At 49.4% G+C, this 23,932-nt stretch overlaps 1 protein-coding gene across 1 annotated transcript in view; it reads right to left on the minus strand.

Annotated features, from left to right (window-relative positions):
• Window positions 1-23,932, minus strand: part of Btbd11 (BTB domain containing 11) — a 278,823-nt gene that overhangs the window by 7,130 nt on the left and 247,761 nt on the right. Inside the window, exons 8-15 of the mRNA XM_021204847.1 lie at window positions 22,126-22,219; window positions 21,875-22,010; window positions 20,993-21,213; window positions 19,461-19,639; window positions 12,806-12,911; window positions 7,768-7,870; window positions 5,521-5,602; window positions 1,416-1,484 (exon numbers count right to left, since the gene is read on the minus strand). Of these exons, the coding sequence (XP_021060506.1) occupies window positions 1,416-1,484; window positions 5,521-5,602; window positions 7,768-7,870; window positions 12,806-12,911; window positions 19,461-19,639; window positions 20,993-21,213; window positions 21,875-22,010; window positions 22,126-22,219 (990 nt within the window). The remainder of the gene's footprint in view (window positions 1-1,415; window positions 1,485-5,520; window positions 5,603-7,767; window positions 7,871-12,805; window positions 12,912-19,460; window positions 19,640-20,992; window positions 21,214-21,874; window positions 22,011-22,125; window positions 22,220-23,932) is intronic.

Consider the following 23,932-nt stretch of genomic DNA (forward strand, 5'->3'; position numbering starts at 1 on the left):
CTCCTCCTCCTTCTTCTTCTTCTTCTTCTTCTTCTTCTTCTTCTTCTTCTTCTTTTTTATGATACAGCCTCACTATGTAGCCCTGGCTGGCCAGGAGCTTGCTATCTATTCCTGGTCGGCCTCAGATCCCTCCCAGGTTCTGGAGTTACCACATGAGCCATCATGGCTGGCTGGGACTTCAATGTGAATTCATTTACCTACATAAAATCTCTCAGTGAATCGGCTCTGCGGATGCTGGGCAGGTGAACATGTCCCTGTCCTGGGAAGACAGCACATTCCAGCTCCACAGAACTTGGGTTCTGAGCTGGCTATGTGGACCCTCTACTGTTTGTTTATCCAGCCTCTTGATCCCAGTCTCTCTAACAAACTAGTAAATGTAGTCAGTGCAGAAAGAAAAATGTAAAATGTTTATAAAGGCCACCTGGTCCTGTGGAGGACAAGATGAGAAGAGGGGTCCAGAGAGACCAGTCTCTCGGGTGGGTGTGGGTGTGGGTGTGGAGGTGGGAGTAGGGGAGGGTAAGCAGAGTATGGAGATGGGATAAACTGGGCACTTATGACTGTAGAGCCTTACAGCTCTCTCCTTGGCCAAAGGTGGCTAAGAATCTTCTAAAACAGATGTTTTTCAAATCCCCCTAGACCATGGTCATTTCTAGGAGAGAAATCAGAAGCTAGCTAGGTCAAATAAACTGCCCAAGGCCCCACAGATTAGATATGGCAGAGCCCTTATGTAACCCAGAGTTTTGGCTGAAGGGCTCTGGCACTAAACCTACAGCTTTTAAAAAAGTTATTTAACTAATTTTTTTTTTTTAAAAGAGGATCTCATTGCGTAGGCCTGGTTGACCAGAACTCCCTATGTAGGCAGGGCTGGCCTTCAACTCGGAGACCCACTTGCCTCTGCCTCAAGAGTGCTGGGACTCGGGTGTGCGCCACCACGCCTGGCTAGTGCCTGTCTTTGATTTAGGAAAATGGATTGGTGCTCTGGCTCTGTATAGGGGCATACAATGGGGAGTCAAGTGCAGAGGGAGCAGAAGCTGGGCTGGGAAAGTGTAGTGGTGGAGGCCTAGAGGAGGAACAGCAGGCAAGAGCCATGCTTCTTATGGATGTAACTCTCTTAGCAACCACAAGGGGGAGGACAATCTCTAGGATACTTCCTGGTCCTGCTGTAGCTGTCCAAGCCTGCCATGGCAAGTGGTCCCCCAACTCTCCTCTCGAACTTGCCCCTCACAAGCCAGTTAAAACTGGTTCCCACCCAGGGCCCCTGGTGTGGCCAGTCTCCTGGGGAGGCCTCCCCAGAGAAGCTGCCTTGTTTGGGAGGACCACAGAGTCAGGGAGTATCATGGAGCCTGGGTGGGCCGCCAGTCTGAAGCCAGGGAGAAGGGAGGCTAGGGTAGCTAAAACCACAGCGATCTCCTTACCTCCATGATCTCATTGTTTTTAATGAGAAGTGACTCTGGGCCACCGTAGTAGAGATACTGCATGACCAGCTGGAAGGAATAAGACACAGTGAACAAGACCTCAGTGGGACACAGTTCCTTCAGAAGCCATCACACCAGCCCCGGACATCACTCTACCTGACAGGGGACGTTTAGACAGGTTTCCCTGATGACACCCTGAAATCATGACCCTGTGGTTTCAGGTCCTGCCCCCACGTCTATCTGCAGGAATAAATGAAATCACCTGAGCATGGCTCCTCAGGACAAGTGAGTCACCTGAAGATGATAACCAGTGGGTGCCAGCCTGCCTCTCTCATCCAGTCAAGCTGTGCAGGTGACACAACTTGGAGAGCCTCCCAGAGTCCCAGCTGACAAGACCCCCAGAGGGATCCAGGGTTTGGAAAGTCACTGGTGGCGCCTGTCCAAGCAAGGCTTGTCCCTTGTCATGTGACTTCCAGTGTCTGAAGAGTGTCCCAAATTACAGAGTTTTGCAAATGGCTGTCCCCTGAATGACTGAATACCATGGATATATCTGAATTTCGTACATGCTTCACTTGACAACCAAGGGTTCTTTTGCATGATGTGCATACACGGTCTAGTTTGCCCCAAGGATCTCCATTTTCAACTGCTTTCCACATGACTGGCTTTACCTGCCTGGAGCCTGGGCAATGGGGTGGGCAAAATCCACAGACTGGTCACAACCTGTGTTGGGATCACACTGTGGTACAAACACACACACACACACACACACACACACACACACACACTAAATAAAACACCAATTTTGGGAAATGCTTAATACTCTTAAACTACCAATTAGCGGACAGTTCTGTTTCCCCCACTGCTAGCCAGGACAGACTGTGGAATTACCCAGTCTGCACATTTCAGTTAAGCAGACCCTTAATAGAATTGTGTTGGTTGGTTTGTTTGCTTGCTTGCTTGTTTTGGGACAGATCTCACTAATTAACAACTTGCTGTGTAGCCCAGGCTAGCCTCTCACTTATACTCCCCGTACATCCACTTCCTGAGTGCTGGGATTACGAGTGGGTGTCACCACATTCAGCCTGGTGCCTGTTTTTTATGTGCACTGTCCTCTCTCTTGCCTCTACCAGAACCTGGCCATGTCATCCAGCTCCTTCAGCCTGGATGCGCTCTCTCCTTTACCAGTGGAAGCTGGCCATTCTTTGGGTCCAGCTCAGTGGTTACTGGGCTAGGGAATTTGGATCTCCTTCCCATCAAGCTTTGTTTCAGGCTTGTCTGCAACTGAAGTGTCTTTATAGTCATCTGAGAGTACAGATGTCACTCACCTTATTTCTGTGAGTAACATAGTGCCTGGCATACAGACACATCATTGTCACCACCACCACCACCACCATCATCATCATTATCATCATTATCATCTGGATAAAGGGTCTCACTTGGTATTCTCAGGTTGGCCTAGAACTCATGGCAATCTTCCTGTCAAGTCTTCCAAGTGCTGGGACTGCAGCCATACCTCACCGTGCCCCCTCGTCGTGTGAACACGTTAGACATAACAAGTCTCCCGCGACTGAGTCTCCCTTACACTGACTTGGGGTTTCTGTGTCCAGCTGCCTGGTAGAGAGGCGGTGACATTGTCTAGGCCTTGGGAAATAACACTGCCCTGTCCCCCCTCCCCCTCCCACCTTGGGGAGCAGAGCTTATAAGTGTGGGAATACCGCCAGTCAGCACTGGGCTATTGGCTTTATTAAAACCAATTGATTCCCCTAGCACCTTCCTTATAAAGGCCAAACCAATAATAACAAGAAACACCACTGTAATGTCCACCGCCAACACGGGCTCCCCATTTATAAAGCACTTTCCTATCAGTCACATGCATTGTCTTGTTTGTTCAAGGTTGAGCCACGGGCTGGAATCGCTGCTTTGGCGGAGAAGGACTCAAGGCTAATGGAACTTAAATGAGACCATCCCAGCTCTGCCAGTGCAAGACACTGCCAGTGTAAGCATTTTCTCTAAGTGGGTGCAACAAGCCCTTATGAGGCCAAAGGGCCGGCACGTGGAACTGCTTTTCTTGGCGGCTACCAACCTCTGTGAAGCAGGGTCTTTTGCAGCCTGGTAGAGGCCTAGCTCAAGCTGTGGCCTCAGTGGGGCTGGCTTTTGTACACACGTGATGTTAAGGAGTCTTGCGGGAGGAAACACAGTGCAGTATCAGTTACTAAAAACTCTTCTGCCAAAATGTACACGCCAGAAGTGTGTGAAGCGCACGGGCTTCTGGGAGCCTCCTTTTGGGTTGGGTTTGGCCTTCCTTGGCCTCCTTCAAGCCACAAATGAATGTTACCTTCCTTAATGAGGAATGGGCAGGGACACAGACAAGTTCCTGGGGCATGATAAATTCCCCTTTCCATTACAGGAACTGGAAGCTAATGTGGCCAGCAAACTTTCCCCATCGGAAGCAATTACAGAGCTGGGGATCTCTCTGAGGCCAGCCTTTCTGGTGTAGGACTCTGAAGATAAGACCACTGGGCAAACATTTACTGAGTGCCTCCTTGAGCCAGGCTCTTGTTACTGGAGTCTTCCCAGTGAGGGCCAGGCTTACCAGTCATGGGATACTTCTTGGTGTGTGTACACACACACACACACACACACACACACACACACACACACGTATTCACGTGTGCTCTTTTTCCAGCTTTCAGGTCATGACGCCCCCTTTAACAGGCTATAAGATTCTTTCTGCAGGGTTAGGTGACTCCAGAGTCGACTCATGTCCCCAAGGATGTGAGAAAACAATGGAACTGGGTTCAGTTTGAATCTCTGCTCTCCTAGGAGGCAGCCGCGGGAACCTGGGCTACACCCTTCCAAGAGCTCTTGGCAGGGAGGTTGGGAGGATCGAAGGGCACAAGGACAGCATTAGTGTTCAAGTTTGGAACCCTGTGCCCAGCAGCATTAGAGGTCCTTGCCATAAGTGTGAGTTCTCGTGCCTGAAAATCAGGCTGTGAGGGTGGGCCCTAGGCGTTCACAGTTAGTGTGGTTCCTGTTTTAATGGCCATCCCAAGAATCTGCAGGGCATTTGGATACCTGCTAACATCCAGAAGATGCTGTCAGGTAGAGTGCGTGGCTGCATGCACGATGGTTAGAATGGAGGAGGAGGCCTCAGTGTGCCCAAGGTCTGATGTACAGACTGGACATCCAGGGGGCATTTTCAAAGCTCCGTAGGCAATGCCAGTGTGTCGTGGAGGCAGAGGGAACAGGATTTCTGCTTTGGTATGAGTTTTACTATAGAAAGACCATCTCAGAATGGATTCCATGAGCCGGGCCACCAGATAGGCTGGGCACGGATCCTGCTTTTCCTAACATGGGCTGGACACATCATTGAAGTCCTTTACATGCATTCTTCTCTTTTTTTTTTTTTTTTTTTTTTTTTTTTTTTTTTTTTTTTCTCTGTGTAGCTCTGGCTATAATAGAATTGACACATTTTAATTTACATTATTCCTTACCCCAAAGCTAGATTCTTTCCCCCTTCATATGACTATAAGATTATTGAATTCCTTTAATTCTTTTTTTTTTTTNTGGTTGTGAGCCACCATGTGGTTGCTGGGATTTGAACTCTGTACCTTTGGAAGAGCAGTCGGGTGCTCTTACCCGCTGAGCCATCTCACCAGCCCGCATTCTTCTCTTTGTCTGGAATGTTCTAGCCTCCTTCTTGAGCCCAAAGCCTCATTCTGAGTCTCCCAGCTTTGGCTTGGCCTTTGGCTCTCCATTCTTAACCCTGCCCCAACAACCTGGGTCCGAGCTGTTACAGTACACTCCTCTGAAAAGGGCATCCTCTTTTGTACACACCCCACAGTATACAGTGGCTGACACGTGCTTGAAGATACTCCCTCTAGACTCATGAGTCTTTAAGAGAGGGTCTCCTTTACCATTGGACTCCCTCCCCCCAGCCCAAGATTGGTACCAGGGACTGGGCTTCAGTGATTGCCACAGGGCTGAAGGATGGTGTGGGAGGGGTGGGGTAAGGGAGCCTGAAGTGCAGGTGCCAGCTGCTCAGTCAGGGGTGGCCCAGGTGTGAGGAGCAGCTAAGGGGTGAAGGCTAACCCTAGGGGCTCACCTGGAAAATGGGATACTTCACATAGCCAATCTCTATGCAGGTGTTGTCATTTGTTGGCTTGCTGGAGAGGAGGGCCTTGAACCTGAATAACACAGAGAGATCAAAAGACTCATCCACGCTCCCGTGGCTTACCCAAAGCGACTCTCCTTATGACAGAAATCTCTGGATCCTGCTTCAAAACACAGATGGATGATGCCATTAGTGTCTTCATTCAAAGCTATAGACTACTCCTGGAACACATATTCTTTCCCACACTGGCTTTAGGAAGGAGTGGATGCTCTTTAAAACCCCATCACTTCCCAGCGCTTCCCCGGGTTGTCTCGGTGGGTGTCCATCTACTCTGAGTGCCTGCTCTGGTGTCCTTCTTGTCTGGTACCAAGGTGTTGTCATTTCCAGGCCTTTCTATTGTTCAAGCTTTGCTCCAGAGGAGGAGGAGCTTAGGTTTGTGGGACATGAAACCTCCAGAGCATTGCACCCATACTTGCTATCTTAGTTGGGCTCATCATATTGCTGTGATGGAAACGCCATGCTCCAGAAACCAGAGGGGGAGACAAGGGTTTACTGAGCTTACACTTCCACATTGCTGTTCATCATAGAGGGAAGTCAGGACAGGGACTCACACAGGGCAGGAACCTGGAGGCAGGGGCTGATGCAGAGGCCACAGAAGGGTGCTGCTTACTGGCTTGCTTCCATGGCTTGCTCAGTCAGTTTCTTATAGAACCCAGGACCACCAGCCCAGGGATGGCACCACCCACAATGGGCTGGATCTTCCCTTATTAAGCACTAATTGAGAAAATGCCTTAAGCGGGATCTCATGGAGGCATTTCCTTAACTGAGGCTCCTTCCTCTCGGATGACTCTAGCTTCTGTCAAGTACACAAAGATCAGTACACTTGCTGACTTGGGAAGGGGCTCCCCATGGGTGATCATAAGTCTTAGTGATTCCATGCAAAGCCTCTGGACTGTAGGAACCCTACTAGCAGGACACACTGGTTTAGATTCATGCAGAGAATGAGGTTTTAAAGAGAATAGGCCAAGTTGTCTCTTTTATTTTCTTTAAATTCTTTCTCCTTCAGGATGATAACAGGTTTGAAGAAGAACAGCAGATAAAACAGGGCAGCTGTGTCCCTCCCCACCCTCCATGCAGCCTCCCTCAGGACTAAAACCTCCAGGGCCACGGCTACCATGAAGAAAATGAAAGCACTGGACACTGGCACACTGAGAAACCGCTTGTCTGGTGGCACCAATCAAAAACCCATGTGGAAGGTTCATTTTTCTTGGGGCTGCAAATTAGATGTCTGCGGTTTGTAAGCATCTGTCTCCCAAGCAAACTCCAAGAGGGGCTTCTGTATCTGCACTGCCAGAATCCTTACCCTCTGTGGGCACCCTCGGCTCCCTTCCTGTCTCTGCCAGCTGTGTCAGCCTGTCACTGTCACACCAGCACAGTCCTCTTCTCGGTCACACCCTCTGCTCCCTGTACAAGTTCCAGATGCTCCCTGTACAAGTTCCAGATGCACTGGGACCCAATCATAAGAGATGCCAGCCATAGGGCTAGGAGAGAGGATGTAACTTCCCTCCCTTCCTTCCTTCCCCTGGGGATAGAATGCAGGGCTTCATATGACACGATACCTCTGTGCCGTATCCCCAGCTTGCCCCATCTACACGAGATTCTCACCTGCTGACTGTACGATTAGGGAAAAGGAGGGTCAGTGCCCTTCTATTTTGGAGGCTTGTAGCAAATCTGTTTTCTAACATTTGGAGAGTGGGCCTCTCGAGGCTGCCATGGAAGGAGCCTCAAGTTGTCAACTGCCAAGGGCATCTGCTCACACACTTTTATCCCTGGTGCAGAGCTCGCTCTGCCAAGACAAGAGGGTGTCTAGGTTGCATAAAGGGGCACCCTGTACTCTGGGATCTTTGAGTTTGAGAAAATGTTCTGCTAGCCCAGTGACAATACCACCAACAGGGAGCTTCATAAAGCAGTTAGGGATGTAGCTCAGTTGGTACAGTGGGACCTGACATTCATGAGGCCTTGGCTACAATCCCCAGTACCAAATAAATTAGGCATACTGGTGTACATCTGTAATCCCTGTACTAGGCATAAGGATCAGAAATTCAAGGTCAACCTTGCTACACAGTGAATCCCAGGACATCCCGAGTTACATGAGATTTTAGCTTCCAAAAGCAAAAGAACAGGAACAGTCACAGACACAGACACACTCCAGCCACAGGCAAAGCCAAGGGTACGTACCTGGGAGAGGCTGTGAACAAGAGCACTTTGTGAGCGTAGAAGGGTCTCCCCTCTACCAGAAAGGTCACGTCAGACATCTCTTTATTGTTAAGAAAATGAGGGTCTAGAACAGAAAGAGGGGAGTGGGCGTGTTAAAGAAGGAAGGGTGAACTCGAGGGAGAGGACCGGGAAGCAGAATGGTCTACTCATTCCTCTTGGGTGACCCAAAAGTCAAAAATGGAGGACAGCAGCCACGGAAGACAGGCATCACTACAGCTCATCACAGGAGACGCACAGGGCCGACCTGCGCTTAGAAGCAGCCCTTGGGCTGGTGAAATGGCTCAGTGGGGCAACAGCTCTGTCAAAGCATGTGGGCTGACCTGAGTTCTGATCCCCAGAGTCTACGTAAAAGTCTGATGTGTCCCTGGGGCGTGGTGATGCACGCCTTTAATCCCAGCACTCAGGAGGCAGAGGCAGGGGGATCCCTGAGTTTGAGGACAGCTTGGTCTACCGAGTGAGATCCAGGACAGCCAGGGCTACACAGAGAAAAACAAACAAAGTTACTAACTAACTAATGAAAAGCTGGACAGGGTAGTTCTGGCGTCTTGTACAGAGAGATGGGTGGTAGGGTCCGAGAATCCTTGGCAGCCAGCTGGACTGGTGTATACAGCAGCAAAGAAGAGACCCTGCCTCAGACGAGTGGGAAGTGAGACCTGACAGCTGAGATCAACTGTGACCTCCAGCACACCCACACCCTCCCACTCACAAAGATCATTTGAAGGAAAAAAAAAGGCACCCTTCATCCTTCTCCACAGGAGACATACCTCCAGGTGGAGCTCAGAGACCTCTGGGTGTGAGAGGCACGTCTGTGAAGGGACTCTCCCCACCCTCGTGCTCCTTCTCAGGCTCGAGTCCCTCTGCCTGGTAGGAGTGGTGAAGAAGAGCAGCTGTCCCCTTGCCACTGGATCCCAGGTCTTTCTCTCCCAGCATCAGTGACAAAGGAGCCAGCCCCCTGTTCTTACCTCTCAGGCCAAAGGCAATGTAGCGAATACGCACATACTGAGTCTACCTTATGACACGGTAGGCCTTATGCAGGGGTCACCCCCCCCACACACACACACTGTGCAGTGGAGGAAAGCAGAGGTATGCAGACATTACAGTGGCTGTGCGAGCCAGGATTTGAACTAAGGCATTCCGGTTCTCTGGTTTGACTCACCAAATACAAGGCCTCACGTACTACCTTCAGTTTAGCCATGAAGACACAGTGCCCTTCTGGCTGCCCCTTGGAGCCAGCCCAGCACTTCTGCCTTGCCAGGAGTATCTTCAACTCCCTGCCCCTCCTATCGTGCTCAGTCCTTACCCAGCACAAACCAGGTGGCTCTAACTGCCAGGGTCACCTGCTTGCCAGCCGAGCAAAACTGCAGTGGTTAGGGCTGGCCTTTCCACGGGGCTTCCTGAGGAACCACAACTTCTCTACTCACCTAAGCAATTCTCCCAGCTTCATCCCTATGAGAAGTACCCCAAGCCAGGACCAAAGCTAGGGCATCCTCAAAGTCCTGACCATTTCTCCCTCCTTGCCCTTCATTCTGTCCCCCGCCACCCTTTCGGGTTACATCATCTTTCTAGACACTTATGGAGCTTCTCTTGGTCTCTGCCTTCACTCACTACAAGAACCATCTTTCTAAAGCCAGATCCCATCCCGATTAGGGGTGTGTCCTTGTACTTCACAGCGCAGAAAGGAATCTGCACATACATACACGAGACGAACTGCTTGGCGGGGCAACTGGAAAGGCTTGCTGGTTCCCACTTAAGTCTCTAGTTCAGGTGGAGCTAAGAAGAACCCGCGCCCAGATACCCAGAGAACAAGGAGTGGTCCAGGAGACGTAATAGGAGAAGACTCAGAGCTGTGATCGACTGCCTGACAGAAGGCGAGACTCCAGACTGGCTCACTGTCTTTGTTCTTATAAGGCTGCTGGCTGGAGAGGAGAGAAAGGGTTTTTAGTGTGTTAACCCACTGCTGTCTCAGATCCTGGGCTCTCTGAATCTAGCACGGCTTCGTGATTCAGTCCCTGTCTCCGATGACTGGTGTTTGTGGGGACAGGCAGGGTGGGTTCTGATTAGGACGCACCTCTCTCTCCTACAAACCTTTCAATAGCTCCATAGTGTTCCCAGGAGAAGACACACTCCCTCCCTCTAAAACAAGAGATTTATTTGTATTACTTCTAGTGGCGTGTGTATGTATGGATATGTGCAGGTCAGTGCAGCCTGCAGATCCTAACCTCCCTGGTCTGGACTTACAGGAGGTTGTGAGCTGTCCGATGTGGGTCCTGGGGACAGAACTCAAATTCTCAGGAAGGGCAGCCCCAGAACGTGCCCTTCACGGCTGAGCCGTCTCTCTAGCCTGAGTCCATACTTCCTGGCAAGACCGCTGTGACTAAGTTCCCTTTCTGCCTCTACCTACTCAAGACCCCTGCTTTCTTAAAAAGAAAAAAACAACACAAAAAACCAAAAAACAAAACTCATTTTATTGTATGCATGTGTGCCTGAATGTATATATGTGTACTATGTATATGCAGGGGCTCATGGAAGCCAGAAGAGGCACCTTGGTGCCCTGAAACTGGAGTTACAGACGGTCAAGAGTCACTGGGAGCAAAACCTGGGTCCTCTGCCAGAGCAGTTAAGTGCTCTTAACCATGCGGCCACCTCTCCAGTTCCATCTCTGTCTTCTCAGGGTGCTAACCTTGGAATTCTGACCTGTGTCCTGAAGACCGAGTACCTTTCACTGTGAATGAGCGAAATTGCACCGACTTGAAGAATTCTCTTCCCTTGGTGGCCGTGGGAAGCAGCTCTTATTCTGTGTTCCCGACCCAGCCCTCAAAAACGTTCACACTAACAAGGTGAACTCATAAGGCTATCATGTTCTGTCATGTCCCCGCTGTCATGTTCTGGGAAGGTGGCTCTCCATATCTACCACTTTCTCACTTGGTTGGCCTTTCCAACCTGTCACCCTGATGGCCAATGTTTTCTGCAGGGCAGAGACACTTGTGACTTAGGTACAACTCAGGTTGGTTACAAGCATAGTCATAAAGGCAACATCTAACCTTTGACTCTGCTGCCAACGTTTCTGTTTTAGCAGAAAGCTGTTTTACATTTAAAGGTATAAGTTACTCATAATAGCAATGAATTTGAGATGGCTCCATGAACTCCGTTTTTTGACTGATAAAAGCAAAGGAACGGTTTTGCTACAGAATAGAAACTTCAGATGCTTCCATTTCTCCCACGTTTCATATTTAAAAGGACAGGATACAGGAAACGTGGAAGACCCTAACCCTTATTTATAGGAAAAGCAACCCATCATTGTTAATTTTTTATTACTCTCTGGGCACCATGGGATGTGCTTCCGCAACAGCAGGCTCAGGTTCCCAGGCTCAAGACAGCCAGGCCTTCCTCTGTCTTTTCCATTCTGCCCTGCCTGTAGTAGTCCCAGATCTGGATGAAGCCAGTGCCTGCCCAGGGAATCTCAGGGCTTACATGGAGAGGAACTAGGGCATTGGCAGTGTTGGTCTTTAAGTGCCGGCTCTACCCTGTTTCCAGACTGCAGGCAGAGCATGGGATATCCTACCTCCTGGGTAGCTGAGAGCTATGGAGAGGTGGAAATCAGGCATGGGGCTGGAGCTGGCTCAGGGCAAGCATCAGCGAAGCACGTAAAGTGATCAATTATCCTCACTGGATTCCAGAGCATCCAGCCCCCACTGCTCAGGGATGTCCCGCCTTTTTCATTAAAAAAAGATTTACTTTATTTTTAATTACCTATATACATGTATGTCTGTGTGAGTGTCCCAAGAAACCAGAGGTGCTGAATCTCGCCGGATCTACAGTTATAGGTGGTTATAAGTCATTGCATAGGACTGCTAGGAACTGAACTCAGGTCCTCTGGAAGAGCAGTGCTCATTCTTAACCTCTGGTGCATCTTGCCCTTGTTTTTGTAGTTGTGTGTGTGTGTGTGTGTGTGTGTGTGTGTGTGTGTGTGTGTGTGTTGGGGTGGGGGATTGTTCTCTTCTTTTTATCATTTCCTCAAGCAGGACTTCCTTCAGGGACACTCCTGGCTCGCTGGAGTCTCCTGCTCACTCCTCTGGAGTGAAGATGAGGGACTTCATAGATGGGAGACTTGCTGTCTTAGTTTCTTTTCCTGTGGCTTTGATAACATACCCAGACAAAGGCAACTTAGGGGAGAAAGGGTTTAGTTCACAATTCCAGCGTACGGTCCGTCACAGCAGAGAGTCAAGGTGGCGGGTTCTCGAAGCAGCTGGTCACACCCACAGTCAGAGAGAGAGTGAATGCATGCACCATTGTGCTCTTCTCACTTTTTCCTTTCTGTACAAATCCAGGCAACGGTGCCCACTCACTCCCCCCACCCATTAACTTATTTATTTATTCACTTTACATCTTGATCACAGCCCCCTATCTCCTTCTATCCCTCTGTCTCATGGCCCCTTCCCCCTCTCCCATTCTTCTTAGTAAGGGGGAGTCATCCCTCCCCCCATACCAACCCACCCTGGCACATCAAGTCACTGCAGGACTAGAGAGCCTACCCACTTTTAGGCTGGGTTTCCCCACACCAACAATCCAGTGAAGGCAATCCCCATAGACTAACCTAACTTAGAGAATCCGTCCTTAGAGGGTCTCTTCCTAGGTGATTCTAATATAGACTGTATGTATCGAGATGACTATCAAAAGCATCAGAGCTGACATGGGCATTGGGCCATCTATCATAATCTCTGGTGCACAGGACTTATGCCACAGTTGTCCCCAGTGTCAGTGAAGGAGGAAAAAGGTCCCATGGGTGAGGTACTAGGGTCCCCTTATCCATCTCCTCTGCTGTTTTATCCAAAGAGATTTACCACCTGCTGAAGGAGAGCTCATTTCTCGGGCCTGGCTCCTCCTCTCTCTGTCTCTTGTCTGCCCTCCAAAGCTCACACTCATCTGTTCCACGTGTTTGCTTCCTTCCCATCCCCACTTCCCACAGCCGTAGCCTGAGTATACCGGGACCACTGCTCACCCAGCCGTGAGGTCTGCTTCCTCTTGATCTCCGTGAGCTTGGGAATGGGGTAGGGACCGTAACAGTGTGTGAAGATGACGCACAGCTGCTGGCTGATCACTTCATTCTGTGAAGGGAGATGAGCAGCATTATGGGAGTGCTTGGGTCGCACAGGCCAGGTTGACACTGTAGATACCTGCTCGCATGGGCATGGGGAGCCCGAGCGGTCACTGTCTCCTAGAGCAGCATAGGCACTGAGTTTTCACTTAGCACCCCTGGACTGACCTGCTTGCCCTCCGAGCTCACTGTCTACTTCCTGTGAGTTCACTGCTGGGTGCGTATGAAATTGATAAAGAGACGTGTTTCCATCTCCACCTGACTGTTAACTCGCTAAGGGAAAGCAGGCTTTTTGTAGCTCATGAATAAAAAGCTCTCACCCTCAATCCACCCTTATCTATCTTCTCAAATTCGGGAAGCAGATCCTTGGTCCTGGCCCCGTGGCAGAAAGCCCTTGTGGTCCCGTGACTGTGTCCCACGAGGGCAGGATCAAAGCGCCTGACTCAGCTCTGTAATAAGTCGGATTCCAGGGCTCAGACATTTCGGATCTGGGAGTCATCCGTTGAATCACTTCTCAATAAAAATAAAAATCAGAACGGAGGAAGAGAGTCCTGTGCTTCTAAGCTCCAGCTGCCCCTGGCTCAGGGAGGAAGGCGACTGCCCTGGGTGACCTCCATCCTAGTGTCTTGGTCCTTCCTGTTCACCTCCCTCCAAGAACAGGTGTGCAGGCCAGGAGGAGGGATGTGACTCACAGCACGCGGCGGCTTCTTATTGGGCAACTGGCTAAGATGGGGGCTAGATGAATAGTTACAACAGCTGTGGTTTGACCAAGCATTCCTGTGTGCCCATGTGTTAGGGGTGTGGTCCCTTGTTCATGGTGCTACGGAGAGATAGACCTTCACAAGACCTTGCAGGAAATCAGAGGTCCCTGAGCGTGTGTCCCTAACAGATTATGGGGCATTGATCTACTCAGCTCTTTATCTCTCTGCTTTCTGGCTGCTTCCACTCTGAGCTTCTGCCCTGATGCCCTGTCTCACCTCTACCTTAGAAGAAATGGACCAATTGGTCACACAGCTCCAAATCCATGAGCAAAACAAACCTTTCTTCTTTTAAGTTGATTATCTCAAGTAACCTATTTCAGCAACACCAAGTTGACTAACACAATAAAGTTTTTTTTGTTTTTTTGAGACGGTTTCTCTGTGTAGCCCTGGCTGTCCTGGAACTCACTCTGTAGACCAGGCTGGCCTCGAACTCAGAAATCCTCCCCCCTCTGCCTTCCAAGTGCTGGGATTAAAGGCATGTGCCACCACTGCCCTCTTTATTTTATTTTATTTTTAAGTAGGTTAACACACACTTTGAAAATAAAGACTGAAGAGGTCTGAGTGAGATCACTATCCTTTTCTTTATATTTCCGAGTGAGTACTGCTTTTGTGAGCAAAATAATAAACATCTTTTTTTTTTTTTTTTTTTAAGTTTGGCTTTGAGACCATAATCATGCCAGTGGTTAACAATATTCTCAAATTTAACCCCTAGGGCAGGACACAGCCCCTCCACATCTGCAAAGAAAATCCAAACCCTTCTATTAAAGTGGACAGGTTACAGAAGAAACAGTGTCACCTGGGGCATGATTCATAGATGTGTCCTGTGTCCTTAGAGTGAAAGGAAGAAGGGGTCTTTCTCGAGGATGGTACAGATGACATGTTATGGACAGAGGGTGGGAGGCACTCCTCCCCCTTAGCAACCTCACCAGTGACTGCCACCTCAGGGGGGAGCAAAGTGTCCTCTCTCCTCACGCACAGCATTGGAATCTCCTGGGAGCTGGTAAGGAATGTAAATCCTTCTCTTTTCTCTCTCTCTCTCCTCTCTCTCTCTCTCTCTCTCTCTCTCTCTCTCTCTCTCTCTCTCTCTCATTTTTGTTTGAGACAGAGCTTAGATATGTAGCTCAAGTTAGTCTTATATTCAAGACTTTCTCAGTACTGGCACAACAGGCAAACATGAACTCTCTCTCTCTCTCCCTCCCTCCCTCCCTCCCCCCCTGCCCTCCTCCCTCCCTCCCTTTCTTCCTTCCTTTTTTTTTTTTTTTTTCTTTTTTGGAGCTGGGCAAATCTTGGCAGCAGGGTGCACAGGAGTAGGGGAAATCACTGGGTAGGTGACAGTCAAGGTTCCTTTCAAGGCAGCCACCACTGGCCGTGACATCAGTGGATGTAGGGTGACTTTCCCATTGCAGAAGGCTCTGTGGTTGCACACCAATGTCTTGTGTGTGTGTGTGTGTGTGTGTGTTTCAGCCACGAAGACAAAGCTGTCATTTCACAGTGAACCATGCACTGCAGGCAAGCCCAAGGGGGAACTGAGGGACAGGTTGACTTTACAGATGAGAACGCGAGGTTTGCAACAGCCAGGCTGCCTGGATTAAAATCCTGGCTCCTCTGCATCTCCTCCACATAGGCTTCAGGTCCACCATTTCAAATGAAGATGGCGGTACAGGAGCCCCTCCCTCCAGGGTCCTAATGAGGAGGGATGAGTTTGAAATGACTAGAAGGGCCCTGGGCACACAGATGTGCTTTGCAACATGGGTGATTATCATCTTTAAACCCAGTCCTGGCTTCAGTGTCCACAGCAGGTCACTTCCCCGGCACAGGTCGTGACACCCATGGAAGAGAGAGGCCGTGAGGACTGAGGGCTGTGAGGGCCTTAGGAAAGGAGGGACGTGGGGAAGGAGAGGCCTAACGAGGCTTTGATGGATGGGTGTGAGCAGAGCGGGAAGGCTGCTGAGCACACACTTGTCCCACTTCAGTGTTTTCTCTGAAGTGGATAAATTAAGCCGTTTTAGCAAACGGTGTTTACACTGAATCCCATTATCATCAGGGAGACGGTTTGGGAGCTCTGCTGAGATGGCGGGCTGTCTCTGGTGACGTGTGGTGACTTCTTGATGCTTTCAAGATTTGATCTGGACTTCACTGAGTGTCTGTCTTTCACTGGCAGCCATTGGACAGGTGGAAGCTGAGCTTGGAATAGCACTCAGAGGTTTCCTAGTCCCGCTCGCTTGCTGTTTGCTGTTTTCTGCTTCGACTGACATTTTCTTTTTATTTTTTATACTTTTGGTGTTGCCGTTAGCTATTGTCCAGTGAGGGACTTGGGACACACACCTGCTTCTTTGAGGGTAGCTGAGATCCAAGATGCTTCCCATAGAATAATACTGGTATATACTAGCCAGAATGCTTTTAAAAAATAATTGTAAAAGAGAGATTTATTTCTAAAATATCATGCAGAGGCCTTCAGTAAGTCTATGACAAGTAGCAAACTGATCTTTTTTTTTTTTTTTAAATCAAACAATCATATTTTGTCTCCTGTTGGTGGAGAGATTCCTCATGATAAGCTGCTATGGTTTAATATGCTTTGTCTCCCCTGTAAAACGTGTTAAAATTCGGTTCCCTGTCTGATGATGCTGAGGACAGTCAATAAATACTAGCTCTAAGGTAACAGGATGAAGGGCAAGCTACAGAAGAGGAGAAAAATATCTGCAAACCTTATGGCTGGCAAAGGACTAGTATTTAGCATACACACACAAAAAAACCCTCTTAGGATTCAACAATTCAAATAGAACAAAAGAACAAACAATTCATCTAGAACACACACACACACAAAGATGCAAGGAAAAATTTCGATGAAGGGAAAATATGGACAATGAACCAGTACATGCTGGGGGATGGTGAACCAGTGCATGCTGGGGGATGGTGGACCAGTGCATGCTGGGGGATGGTGGACCAGTGGATGCTGGGGGATGGTGGACCAGTGGATGCTGGGGGATGGTGGACCAGTGCATGCTGGGGGGAAAACTTGGCTGCACACTGTAGTCATGTTAAACTATGTCTCCCTATGGGTCAGTCTATGTGGTATCATCTATGTGGTATCATAGCATACAGGTTAGGGTTTCCCTGGAGCTTCCTATGAAAGCAAGTCAACCCTCTTTCCTTTCCTGGCTTACCATTCTTTTTAGGCCCATTCCTTCAGAGAATGGCACTACCTGTGTTGTCTCTGGGTCACCTATCCAGAAAGGCAGCACGGCTGCCGGGGAACAGGTTCCAGTTCATGTGTGGCGAAGGCCTTTCCTTCTTCCTGCTTTTCACACGTTCCTGTTAGGGCTGCTGGTGACTCAATGACCCACCCTACTCCTTCAGTAGGACACGGGAGTGCTTGTGGAAGGCCCCTCATACCCTGCGCTATGCTCGGTAAATGAGCTAGTTACAGGGCGTTAGCAGTCAGAGAGGGACGGCTCTTTGGGTGGCCTGGGTGACAGAGGACATTGGGATGCTAGGTGTGCTGCGTTTTGTGACTTAGTGCTGACTATTTGGTGTTCAGCTCTGCAGTTAGTACCTGGGAAATTTTCTAAGGGTATGTCATACTTCAAAGTGACATTTACACAAAAAAACCAAACCAAACCAAAGACCCGCAAGACATAAATCCAAGGTACTCCAATAAATTCTGGAATTCCTCTGTAGCCTTGAAAAAAGTTAAAACCAGACAAGCCAGAAACTGCTGGAATACAAACACCGGGAACGCATCCAGTAAAGCTTTTTCACCGAGGTGGTTCTTGGGAAATTTCAGGTGAAAGCTTTTATTCATTTATTCTAAGTTGGAGGGGGACAGGGAGGGGTTTACTTTTGAAATGTCCCCAGCAGGTTCCACTCTCCTTGGACTCTCTGAGGCCCACTCTCCTGAAGTTCAGTGGCACAGGGGACACTAAACACAGCCAGTGGGGGCCTGGCTTGAGGGTGGCCACCAACTGCTCTGGCCCCAAGGCTCCCAGATGCTCTGAAAGCAGATGAGTGTGGTTGACAGGCTGCCTCTGAGTTAGTTACCCATCTTCCTGCCTCCATTTCTCCTGTTCGTTAAATAGAGATAAATTTAGGGCTTCATCTAGATGTGCTTGGGAAAGCTGTAAGGGTTTAACCTTAAATATGCTTAAGCGAGTGGCTGGCTTGTAATTAAATTAAATACATATTCTTAATAATTATATATATATATATATATATATATATATATATATATATTCACACAAATCTTCATTTATGTCTCAAGACAGTTCATTATGAAAAGGTTCCACAGACAAATGAGTTTGGAAAACGTCCTAATTCCTCTTGTGAATCAGGGTATTCAGGGCACCAAAGAGAGAAATGTTTATAGTGCACTGTCACTCTGAGGGCAGGAGGTGACGTGTGACCCAGGTATTCACAGCTAGCTTCCGCACGCAGCTGGCATAGGCTGATGCTTACAGAACAGCTTTGGGGAAGCACAGAAGGCCTGCGTCATCTAACTGGCTTTTCGAAGCCTCTAAGAAAGCTTCTGCTTGGTGTCACAGCGGGGTGGGAGGGAGCTGCAGTTTTTACCACTTTGTACTCAAGGCTGCCTAGAGAGGCCCGCATGATTACTGACTCATTTACAGACAGGGAAATTGAGGCAGAGAGTTTAGGAAACTTGACTGCGGCTAAAGGGCTAGTAAGTAGGAGAGCCAGGATTTGAACCCTTGTAATTTGGCTCCAGGAAACATATGCTCAATCACCGTGCCATACGAGCCCAAGGCCTTGTGGGATGTGATGGCTTAGGGTATGAACTCTCTAGAACCTCTCAGGGAGACTGGACCTCCCTAGTGCTTCTCATGGTCTCAGTGCTGGGGCATTTTCTACACTCTTCTCTCGCGTTTGGCTATTGACCCCAACGGGTAGCAGGGGGCAAGTTCCAGGCTACCCAAAGTCAGTACTTCCCACCTACATACAGGTGTGGGTCACACACCCCTGGAGGGTCTAGAGTGCCTTTATGATATTCCCAAATGGAGAACTCCACAGGGAGTTTTGTGGGTGGAATGACTCTCATGATACCCAGAGAACAAGACTGATGTTTGGAAAGGGAGGCAGGCATGTGGGGTTCTTTTGCTGGGAATGGAGGCCTTGGTAGGTGTGAACCCCAAGGAGTCAGAATGAAGTTCCTCTCTCTGACTGGCTTTCCTGTCAGAGGTGTCTAAGCCTTTGATAGTGCGATGTGACATCATCTACAAATATTGCTGGGCTTCACTCACAGTTATCCTGGGATGCTTGTAGCCTATGGGCTGCATGGAAGATGTACTGTCAATCTACATGAAAGGGCTTCTCCCAGGTCCTTTTCCTTCAGGCCTGGCCAGTGCCAGCACATTGAGGAAGCTCCCTTTCCTCCCTTTTGAATCTTTTGCTTCCTTTGACCTGGTCCAGGGAAACTAACTTTCTATGCTTCTAGAGCACATGGTGGTATTATCCCCTGGCTTGAGGGCAAATTCCATGAGTCAAAGGACCCTAAACTGTCCTTGTGCCTAAGTACCTTGGTATACAGCACATGCTCAGCCCAAAAGCTGCCCCACAGCTTTTAATTACTCATTCCTATGTATCTATGCCTTTGAGTCCACTGTGTAAATAGTTGCAGGCAGCTCGCACGCTCGCCACTTGTGGCTGGGATGTAGGAATGTTAGGGACCATTGGTTCCCAACAAGGGACCATCCAGATCGTGAGCCTCCACCCTCACTCTCCAATAAACCACAATGGCTTCACACCATCCCCCTTCACCAACCCTCGAACCCCCTTGCTCCTTGTACCTTGCTTGCTTTTAAGATCTCAAACATCAGGGGCAGGCCTTGGGTGACTAGCTCCTCTGTGTATTCCTCCTCTTGAATGGTCTTGAACTCCTTGAGCAAACACTGGACGAGAGGTCTGCGGTGTTGCTGGAAGGCAATCCGAAGTGACTCCAGCCACGTGTGCAGAGTCCATGGGACACCTGGACGGGGTGCGGGGAGGCATCAGGCCGGGTGGGAGGGGAGGGCAGGCGAGGGGAGGGCAGAAAACAACCAAGGAACAGGAATATTTTTATCCTGAAGTTGGCCTTTGTTTAGGACATGATCAAACTATGAGACCAAGGGACCAGCATTCAGGCAAGATGTGCAGAAGTTGAAACTGAAGGGCATAACTCAGTCTCTTCTGATTATGTATGCTACTCATATAATTAGGGGCTGCATCCCACAATGCCAATCACTGAGCAGAATCTTATAGTTACTCATTCGTATGCATCTGTACCTCTGAGTCCATGCTCTTCCTACTCACTGGGGAGAAAAGGACTCAGGGAAGAGCAAGTTTTGTCCAGGATGAGATGACATAGCCACACTCAGATGAAAGCTAAGACACCAATCAAAGGACTTGACCATCTCCAGACGCAACTTAATAAACGGAAGGAGACCCCTGCTGGTCCCCTGGGCAAAACATCTCCGTCTGCAGCTCCACATCGGGCCTTTTTCCTTTAACAGAGCCTCCTCAGCAAATGATTGCTGTAATGTGCAGTGAGGTTGTGAAGAAGGAGGTCTCCCCTCACCTCTTTCAGAATGAATAGGTAGGTCATTGCAAGCTGGAGCTTCACAGTCACGCAAGATAGACTCGCGGGGAAACAGCATACATTTCCCGTATACCGAACAGTCAGCCTGTCAGAGTCTCTTTCTTAACACTGACTCTATTTGGTGTCCAACCTACCATGTTAGGGACCTATTCCCGTGCCTCCCTGTTCCCTTCCTTGCCAGGTTAGAGCTACTAGACTGTTGCTAGCCTAGCCTCGAACCCCAGACACACCATGAGACAGCTCTAGGCTAGCTCACACAAGAAGAAGCTGCTGCTTGCTAGAATTGCTTCTGTTGGCTCAGAGGAAACGTCTTAATGAGGAGGCGTTTGTCCTTGCCCCGACTGTCACTCTGTGTCAGTGGTGTTGGGTGTTCTACACAGGAAGTTCTCAACCACTGGGAACCACCTGGAGTGATTGTTAAATATAAAGATTTCCAGCCTTTATCCATCCAGACCCTCAACGGCAGAGCCTCTGGGTGCAGGGCCTGGCAATCTGTATTCAGACAAGCTCCCCAGGTGATTTAAGGACCTGCCTCAAGGTGCAGAGTTTGGGAACCAGGACGTCAGGATCTAAGCGTAGAGCCTCAGGGCAGGCAGGGTGCTGCTGTCTGTGGGGTCAGGGTTGGAAATGTTCTAAGAAGCTCCTTGAGACCCGTGACATGTGTGTGTACCCCGTGATGTGTATGCATGCATGCATGCATGTGTTCGCATGCTATGTCTAGTGGTGAATGGTGCTCAGACTGACCTATACTCCTGATATCAATTGTGACATCCACGTAGCCGTGCTCAGCGCTGTGATACATGGCCTCCCTCAGGGCCCTCAGTTTGGCCTTGCTGTTGCGGCTGGCACACAAGGGGGGTGGGGCTGTTTCTGCCAGGTCAGTCCCCTCAGCCAGAATCTCCTCCAGGGACAGGATATCGCTCTTCTCCTTCTCTGGCTGAGCGAGCAGTTTGCGGAACACATTCCTGTCAATCATAAACCCAGAGAGGAAGACACTCAGAGATGGCAGTGGCTGTGCTGGACCAGGGGCACGTTAGGGGGTGGGAAGTTGTTCACTCCGGATCAGGAATGAGAGATGGTGGCTTTGTCGATGACAGGCTTTGGGGATGAAGGAGAGGGTGGGGTATGACTGGCCATGTTTCCTGGAGGGCAGCTTGAGGAGGAATAATACCCAGAAGGTGCTGGAATGCTGGCCTTTTTGAGTGTTAGTCTGGTAAGTCTGTTTGCTTTGAGGTAATGTGTAATAAAATCTGATAGGGTTTTGGAAAGAAACCTAGACAGGACAGGGGCAAACGTGAAGAACTCTGTCCTTGTTAAGTAAATTCTCACATCATGGCAACTGATGTGATGTCCTCTGACCCAGACTGGCTGAGAGTGACGCATCCTTGTGTTTAAAGTTGGCTGAGAGTGAACAGAACATGTCGGTCAGCACGCATGTGCAGTGTAGGGAATTAGCTCTTGTCAGGAATCTGTGAGTGGGGGCAGTCTGGTTAGGCCTGGAGACTGGGCCACCCCACTTCCTGGGCCCCACATCCAGAGAGAGAATGGGTCTGGGGCAGGCCTGGGAATCTGCATTTTTAACAAGCACCACTTGGGACCTGGCGGCCTTGGCCCATCCTAGCCTACCTGTGTCCATGGGCTGCGGCCTGGCTGAAAGAGTTCATATCACCCTGGGGGGTTGTAGAAATTCCATTCCTGTACATGGTTCCTATCAGGGGATCCGCACCACGCTCCAACAGCAAACTAACCAGCTCAAAATTTCCTGCAAGCCCAGAGAAGGGGATTTCATAAGAGAATAAAACAAAAAAATAACTAGTCACAGGTACATCAAAGGCTACAGTGGAGACACCAGGTCTGAATTGGAACTGGTGACTTACCAACAGCGGCTGCAAGCTGGAGGGGAGTTTCTGAATAGTTCTCCTCGCCATGCTCCACAGAGCCTTCCACCTTGGCTCCGGCATCCAGGAGGAGCTGCAGAGGAAGAGTGACCACTGAGACGCTTGAACAGCGGGCATCATGAGGAGACACCAGTGCACTGATAGAAACCAGTCAGACACTAGTGTCCCCTTCCCCCACATTGGTTACTGTGTGCGCTGAGGCAACTTTACCTCAGAAAAGGAGCCTCTCCCATCTTCCAGAACCCCAGACTTCCCAGAGTGGTCCATGCACAAGAACGTGTTAGAGAGCTTGTTAGAAGGGGCTTCGTCTCTGGACCCCAGCCTGGACACTCTGAACTAGTCTGTATTTTAACAGGCTGTCCAGAGCATCCTTAGGTATATTAAGGTTTCTGGAAGCACTGAGATAGAAGCATCCAAATGCTGCGAGTCTCCACTGTCCGATCTGTGTCACAAGCCTCAGAGGGCAACTGAATTAGTCCCTTTCGCCCATGGAAGCTCAGGAGTTATGAACAACTCCAGGGACACGCTCAGCCAGCCAAGGCGAGAATCCCTTCCAGAACCCCCTGGATGGTTCTGAGGATAGGCGAGGTTAGTTCTCCAGCCAGCAAGATCCAGTAATGTAACAAAAGCTGCAGAATTTTTGCTTCTCCTGCCTTCATTCAGGGTATTTGCTGAGACATGTGAGCTTATAAAAGGAGGCAGAGGCTCTGTCCACGCTGGTTCAACACTCTCAGTGAAGGTCACATGTCACATGTAACATGGGGGGAGAATCCCCCATCTTCACTACCTGAGGGCACAGTTCCATGACTGAATGTGCTGCAAGGACTCAGCCTGACAACCAGGAAGTTCTGCTCAGCTTTTCAGCTGGTCCCTTTCCTGAATGAATGGCTGAGGATGCCACTGCCCATCTGTGGTCTCCAGAAGCCACCAACTCACCCTCTTTCATAGATTCCCCTCTGCTAGGAGGGGACTAAGGTTGATATTCTACAAGCTGAAGCCAGTCCCACGGGTGCCACATCACACACTCAGCCTACTGAAACGCCACTACGGGTCTGTCACGAGGACTCCCCATAGCCAGAAACCAACAAAGGTTCCCATGAAATGCTATCAATGCTGAGCTCTCCCTGCCACACAGGCCACATCAAAGAGTCCGGTTCTTGCCGTCTCAGAAGCTCTACACTCACTGTGGGGCTGGGTGTGGTCCTGAACTTGGATGCCAATCTCCGTCTTGTGATCAGGTAAAGATCAAGTTATAACCGGGGCCATTCACTGACCATCAAGCCTACCACAGTCAGAAGCAGACACTTTCAAAGAATCACAGTTACAGGCATGTCACCACCTTTGGAACTGTTTCAGAAGACACAGGGGACTCCCATAGACCTCTGGGAGCCGATTCTCGAGAGTCAAGACTCATACCAGTGCATTTTTTTTTCCAGACATCCCTTTGTTGATCTGGATGCTTCTTCCCACTGGTTGGAAACCACAGGAGTCTATAGAACACCAGGGCCATACCCAAGGGACGAGTCCCTCCAGGTATTGACCCTGGCTAAGTCTCACAGTCATGTTAAGACAAGTAAAAGGGGCTGATCCACAGAATGACAGTTGAAGTCCCACCTCAGAGCAACAAGGAAGAACCCCACAGACCTGTCACTCTGTACGTGAGGCTGCATGTAGGTACGTGATGTTTTCATATTGGTTAATGCTTGGCCAAATAGATACTTAAGTACAATGGTTTTATTATAAGATAGGGATATGCTACACTGAATTGCAATTAACCAATATGAAT

The sequence above is a fragment of the Mus pahari genome, chromosome 9 (genome assembly GCF_900095145.1).
Source record: "Mus pahari chromosome 9, PAHARI_EIJ_v1.1, whole genome shotgun sequence".
In the NCBI taxonomy this organism is placed as follows: domain Eukaryota; kingdom Metazoa; phylum Chordata; class Mammalia; order Rodentia; family Muridae; genus Mus; species Mus pahari.